At 40.7% G+C, this 7,319-nt stretch overlaps 1 protein-coding gene across 1 annotated transcript in view; it reads left to right on the forward strand.

Annotated features, from left to right (window-relative positions):
• The window catches only part of MARC2 (mitochondrial amidoxime reducing component 2), a 40,429-nt gene extending 33,635 nt beyond the window's left edge, over window positions 1-6,794 (forward strand). The window contains exons 7-8 of the mRNA XM_003790954.3: window positions 1,626-1,773; window positions 6,465-6,794. Coding sequence (XP_003791002.1) covers window positions 1,626-1,749 — 124 coding nt within the window. The 3' untranslated portion in view covers window positions 1,750-1,773; window positions 6,465-6,794. The remainder of the gene's footprint in view (window positions 1-1,625; window positions 1,774-6,464) is intronic.
• Window positions 6,795-7,319: the final 525 nt, after the last annotated feature.

Raw genomic sequence — 7,319 nt, forward strand, 5'->3', positions numbered from 1 at the left:
GTCACAATGCCCGGCTATTTTGGGTTGCAGTTGTCATTGCTGATTTTAACTGGCCCAGGCTGGGTTCAAACCTGCCAGCCTTAGTGTATGTGGCCGGCGTCCTACTCATTTAGCTATGGGCACTGGGCCTGTTTATTTTATTTATAGAGATGAGGTCTTGCTTTTGCACAGGCCGGTCTTGAATTCCTGAGCTCAAGCAATCTACCCACCTAGGCCTCCCAGAGTGCTAGGATTATAGGCATGTGCCACTGTGCCCTGCTGCTTTTGATAAATTTTTGATTATATAATACCACATTTTGAAATTTTAATATCTCTCAATATTTGATAATATTTACACACATATTTCCAAATTAAGGCCTTATATACTTTATGTTTGTTGCAACTCAGATTCCTTTATTTGAATCAATATCAAGGAATATGAGAATAATTGAAATTGCATAATGAAATAGTAGAAAAAAGAAATACAATGAGCTGTCACAATTTGTTTATCTGGGAGCTTCTCTTATGCCCGGGAATTTTATTTTGTTTTATTTTGTTATTTACAGAAGTTTTTGGCTGATTTTAGTTCTCAGTGTAGAATGTCTCTTTAGACCTACGTTAACAATGTGTTATTTTTTGTTTCTAATTGGTTTAGGTTAGAGAAGAGGTTATTTCATGAAATCTTCAGATTCACAATTCTGTTTTTTTTTCTTTTTGAGACAGTGTCTCACTATGTCACCCTTGGTAGAGTGCTGTAACGTCACAGCTCACAGCAACCTCAAACTTTTAGGCTGAAGTGATTCTCTTGCCTCAGCCTCCCAAGTAGCTGGGACTACAGGTACCCACAACAATGCCTGGCTATTTTTTGTTATAGTTGTCATTGTTGTTTAGCAGGCCCGAGGCTGGTTTGAATCCCTAGCCTCGGTGTATGTGGCTGGCGCCATAACCACTGTGCTACAGGTGCCAAGCCTCTGTGTGTGTGTGTGTGTGTATGTGTAAGATGCAATGGGGCGGCGCCCGTGGCTCAAGGAGTAGGTGGAGGTGGTGGGTTCAAACCTAGCCCCAGCCAAAAACTGCAAAAAAGAAAAGAAAAAAAGATACAATGCAATTCCTTTTTTTTGTCTTCAGATAGGACATTGGAAAAAAATAACTTCTGCAATGGTCTAGACCCACCTACAAACTGCAGCTCTGTCTTAAATTTGTTCCCCAATAAATCCCAGGTTTAGGTTTATACACTTGGAGAGGGCTGAAAGCTTAGTGCTTAAATACATTAAATAGAGGTTTGGAGAGTTCAGGGCAGTTCCATTTTGAGAATTCGTGAGTATTTGTTTCAATGAGTTGTGAAGGTGAAGGTACTCACGTAAACAAAGTCCTTATCTTACGCTCATACATACACAGTTTTTTTTTCTTTTTGGTCTTAAATTGAAGCCATAGAAAAATTGTTTAGACTCTTGGAATACTTCTAGAAAAACTATTTGCATGTGGTCTAATTGTCCATAGACATCTCTGCCAAGATTTTAGGAAAGGCTTGCCTTTTATTTATAAAGAAATGGGAATGAAAACTTGAATTCTATTGAGAGTAATTAGATTGTTTTCATGCCTGATAATGAATTTCTGTGCCTGATTGTCAATATCTGCTTCTTTAGCTACCGCCTGTGTGATCCTTCAGAGAAGCCAATATACAAGTCATCCCCGCTTTTTGGGATCTATTATTCAGTGGAAAAAATTGGAAGCCTGAGAGTTGGTGACCCTGTGTATCGGATGGTATAATGATGGATCCACCAGACTGATATGGTAAATGGTCAGCTTTGCTTTTGGAGTACACTGTCTTGAAACCATTGCCACATTTTCTTGTGTTAAGATGTTTTCTATGATATGCTGCTTTAATTATTGAGAGAACAAGCAGTTTGGTCTTTGGAGCTGGACAATGCCCTTTATTTCTGTTCCTCTCATACCTTGTGTGCTTCCACCAAGCCTTCCGCCCCTTTTACCTATTTAGTTATAAAAGACTGATGGAAGGAAGAAAAAAAAATTGATGGAAGAAAGGAGAAAGATAGGTGTGAGTTCCTAGTTAAGGAATAAGGTACTGAAAGCAAGTGGTTTACATATTATCTATGTATTTTTTCTGTCTTGGATAGAAAAGTGAAGTGGAAATATTTAAATTATTCAAAATCAACTTGGGAAAAATGTTTAAATCAAATACTTTTTTATTTTTAAATTTTATTTATTGGCTGGGCACCATGGCTCATGCCTGTAATCCTAGCATTCTGGGAGGCTGAGGTGGGTAGATTTCTTGAGCTCAAGAGTTTAAGACCAGCCTGAGCAAGAGCAAGACCTCATCTCTACCAAAAATAGGAAAACCAGCTGGTGGGCATCTATAGTCCCAGCTACTTGGGAGGCTTAGGCAAGAGGATTGCTTGAGCCAGGAGTTTGAGGTTGCTATGAGCTATGATGATGGTACCACACTACCCAGGGTGGCAGAGTGAGACTCTGTCCCAAAAATAAAAAATTATTTATGTATTTATTTTGTTTGTTTGTTTACTTATTTTAGAGACAGGTTCACTTTGTTTCCCTGGGCATGAGTGCAGTGGTATCATCACAATTTACTGCAACCTTAAATTCCTGGGCTCAAGGGTTCTTCCTGCCTCGGCTTCCCATGGAGCTGAGACTAGGCAGGGCTAATTTTTCTATTTTCTATCTTTTTCTTTTGTAGAGCAAAAAATAGAGACATCCTGAGTGTTACAAGAAGCTATCTGACTTCAGAGATGTTAAACTAAGCCTCTTAGAACTGATGAAACATGATTATGGTTGTGTGGATGCCTAGTCATGGAAGTTGCCTGGGATGCTCAGGCTGGTTTTCAGCTTCTGGTCTCAAGCAAACCTCAGCCTCCCAAAGTGTTGGGATTATAGGTGCAAGCCACCTCACCTGACCTAAATCCAGTGATTTGTTTTCAAATATATTTTTTAGGGGTAATTGGGGTTTTTTAAAAAAAATCGGTGCATCAAGGTGACTGGATCCTGAATCATCAGTTAGAAAATAAGGCTCGCACGTTTATTTCATTGGGCCTGACTCCTGGAGGCAAAAGCCCAATCCCCAATTAAAGGAATGAGAAAGTCAGAAGACCTCAAGTTGGAGTTTTTAAGCAACTCCTCTCATAAAATCCATGACTGAGTTCTTATAGTTGTCTCATCTCCAAAACTACTGGCCTGTCTAATTCTGGCCTGAGTTTGTCACCTCTGGTCACCTGCTTTTATTGCCTGGATACCCATAACCTGACCCTCCTTAAGGACAATTTAGGATAGTGTACAGATAGCATCAGATAGATTTGTGTTTGTAATCTCAGCATCTTCCTAACCCAGCTGAATGGTTTAACCTCTCTAAATCTCAGTACCCTACAAAGTGGGAATAAGAGAAAGACTCATCAAAACAGTTGATAGAAGTTATTTTGAATATTAATTTATAAAGTTGAAACATCGCAACAGAAACATTGAAAATGCTCAAAATAGATTACTTATAATGTTTATTGGTATCATTGCATCATGGCCCAGTCTTAGGTGCCATAGTGGGTATAAAAATGAGACAGGCTTTGCCTTTGTGAGTAGGCAAAAAGGAAATAAACTACTATTGGCTCCCTGTGATGACTAGGCATTTACCTAACCACAATCACATTTCATCAGTTCGAAGATGCCTATTTTAAAATCTCTGAAATCAGAGATAGAGTGCCATGGCTTCAGCCTAGCTCACATCAACCTCAAACTCTTGGGTTCAAGTGATCCTCTTTCCTCAGCCTCCCAAGTAGCTGGGATTACAGCTGGGTCTTAGCTGCCACAATGCCCAGCTAAGTTTTTCTATTTTTAGTAGAGACTGGGAGTGGGGGGTTGGGGGTGGGTCTCACTCTTCCTCAGACTGGCCTTGAACTCCTGAGCTCAAGCAATCCACCTGCCTTGGCTAGCATTACAGGTGTGAGCTAACATGATGGCCCTTAAAAAGTATTAGTGATGCATAAAATAGTGGTGCATCTTATGATCAGTGTTTCTTGGATTTTATAAAATACAGTAAATGCTAGAGAGAAAATTGTGAAGTTCTGAAGTGTTTACTATTCCTAAAAGCCCTGGGAGAAAGGAGAGCCAAGCATGAGCCATTAGCTTGAGTGAGACTGATCCTGTGTCTTGTTCCAGCCACAATTAACTAGACCTGGATCAGTGCCCGAGTCGAGGGCTTTCATGTGTTGTCTGCATTTGAGGGACCCCAGTAGCCTTTGAGGCACCTACTAATTACAGGTTCTCTTTATCACTTGGTCACAAACCCACCCAATGAGATCCTGTTTTTCAGTGGATGAAGTCAAGGAACTTCTGTGGCTACCTCAGGCTCAGACAATTTCTAGTGGTCTCCCAGGAGGCCTTGCATAATGAAGAACCGAAGACAACGTGTTTTCTTTTGTAATCCTCTGTGAGAGGACCTACGTGAGGTAGATATGATAATAGGCACTTATGGATAAGAAACCAAGGTTCAGGTAGATCAACCGACCAGGGGTTCTGAAGATAGACATAGGAGACCAAGTTTTCTGCGATGCTGTGCCCTGCAGTTACAAGTGGGAGGAAGCCCCCACACCTTAGGGCCTGAGGCCTGGGTGTAGATACGGTGTTCAGAGGAGAAAGGTATTTTTTCTAGATAGACTGGTGGAAGATAGCTTGAGAACAGAGATGAAATCTGAACTGCTGAGCAGGGGCCTGGAGAGTGCACCTGGGTCTAATGTGATGGAAGCTCCTAGAGGGTCTAACTTCGGTAGTAACCTGGGAGCACATTGGAGCAGGGGTGACGGGAGACGGGTGAGGGAGGAGAAGAGGGACGCAGCCAGATGTGGGGGGTTCTTACACGTTAGTTTGCAGGACAATGCTGCTGTGGAACCCGGATTTTGGATGATGGCCCGAGGGCCATGTGTGGATGAATTGGAGAGAGGGGATGTTAAGTTTAAGTGGGGGAAGTTGTGGTGTGGAGAGGCAGGTGCAGAATGCCCCCGTTGGCTCACAGTGCATAGCCATTTGGCCTTAGCTCCCTGCCAGCGTTGTCCTGTGTCCCGCCTCCTCACAGACCCTGGGCACTTCCTGGGTGCTGCACCTGTGCGGCTCTGCTCTGAACGTGCCTTGGGGGCCCACATCCCTCTGTAGAAAGCCTGCCAGAGTCGTTAAGGAGTGTTCTCTCTGGTTATACACTTCTGTCAGGGCTTTAAAAAACGGCAGCGCTGTTACTTGTCTGTTTTGTGTGAGCCCACCACACATTTTGGAAGATCTCCTGTACACAACGAGTTAAAGGACAAATTAAAGCTTTTTAAAAAAAGGTTGTTAATATTTGTGCCAATGTTTCTTGAGTTGTTCGTTTATCTACTTAAAATTTAATTATATGAACGTTTATCTGTTTCATTATAAATGTGATATAGGGCGTGTTCACCAGGGAAAAGTTACAAAAGACCAGAAAAGAAGAAGTATGACAGCAATCACCTACTGTCAGTGTTTTTTTTTTTTTTTTTTTTTTTTTTTGAGACAGAGCCTCAAGCTATCACCCTGCATTGAGTGCGGTGGTGTCACAGCTCACAGCAACCTCAAACTCCTGGGCTTAGGCGATTGTCTTGCCTTAGCCTCCCAAGTAGCTGAGACTACAGGCACCCGCAACAACGCCCGGCTAGTTTTTAGTTATAGTTGTCGTTGTTTGAGACTACAGGCACCCGTGACAATGCCTGGTTATTTTTTGGTTATAGTTGTCGTTGTTTGGTGGGCCTGGGCTAGATTCGAACCCGCCAGCTCTGGTGTATGTGGCTGGCACCTTTACTGCTGAGCTATAGATGCCTAGCCTGTCACTGTTTTTAAATTTTATTCTGGTGGATTTTTTTTGTTTGTTTAATATAGCCATAATTACTGTGATCTCTCTGTGTATATATACATCTGTATCTATCTATGGCACACAGATCTACATGGTATGTATGATACGGATATATAGGTACAGGTATAAATAGATAGATCAGACGCACTTCCATAGCTCTCCAACCTATTCAAATGCCATTTTTGATGGTTTCATAGCATTGTACTGTATAAATGTGTGACAGATTTTTAACACCATTCTTACAGTAGTAGACACTTGGATTATATTCAATATTTTTATAAATAATTTTATCATATAAATCTTTGTATGCAGAATATTTCAAAACTAAGGATTTGTCTATAAGTGAGATTCCTAAAAGTGGAATTATTGACTCATAGGGTATAGACTTACTTTTTAGCATCTTGACCAATTGTTTTCAAAAGGATTCCCACATGTACAGGCAAAATAGCCACAACTCAATCTTAATAGGCTGCTTTTTTCAAAACATTAGGGTATAGTGGGACAGTTTGCGTTACCTGCATTTTAACCTCAGTAAATGACTGTTTTGTGGGTATTTGCATTATTTATGACTCTTAAGATAAATAATCAGAGATTCTTATTTATTTAGGTTTCAACATCCAGGAGGCACTGACCAGGATTTTAACAATAGCTCAGCAAATCTGTAATACTCAGCCTTTAGCCGTCTTCACCCTGGAAACGACTCTATTTTTAACTGTTTAGAGCTATGTGTGCTTGGACTAATGCAAGGAAAGTACTGGAGGTGATTTGGAAACATGAAGGTGTATCAATTTTAGGTAAGGAAGACTTTTCTAATAAATACAATTGTCTATAAAATTACCTGGAATATTACTGTGGCTATTATACTTTTCCAATCCGTGACTTTAATGCCGATGAATAAAGAAACTTGAATGAATCAGCTAAAAAGCTGCAGAACATTTTTCAGATTTTGTTTCCTATCACTCTATGTTTTGGCAGAAACGGAAGCAGATCATTGTTTCCCGATGAGCCTTTACATGTTAACACGCGCATAAACACCTTTCACTTGGTCTTTACATGGCCATCGAGTCTTACTGACTTTATTGAGTTTTCACTCGTGTTTCTTGCCTTACCATTATAAAGTCAGGATTGTACTTGAGCAGAGAAATTGATTGGGGATGATAAGAAGTTAAAGGAACTACAGGGAGGTGGGAGAGAATTATGGCCTTCTGGACAAGAAAGTTAGAAAGGGCAAAATTAGGAATTTTGGGTGCATGTGATCTAGGTAACCAAGTACATGCTGTTTCTGTAAAATACAATTTCTGGCCTGTGACACATGACCTGTAGCCCATGAATGATCCCCCCTAAAACAAAGGTAAGGATTTCTGTCACAGAACAAGGCATGCCATAATTGCCACCAGCATCACAAGAGTAACAGACACTGTCATGCCATCACTAGTAAAATAACAGTTAATCATTATTGATA

Source organism: Otolemur garnettii, unplaced genomic scaffold, assembly GCF_000181295.1.
Source record: "Otolemur garnettii isolate 467f Iridium unplaced genomic scaffold, OtoGar3 scaffold00045, whole genome shotgun sequence".
Classification (NCBI taxonomy): Eukaryota; Metazoa; Chordata; class Mammalia; order Primates; family Galagidae; genus Otolemur; species Otolemur garnettii.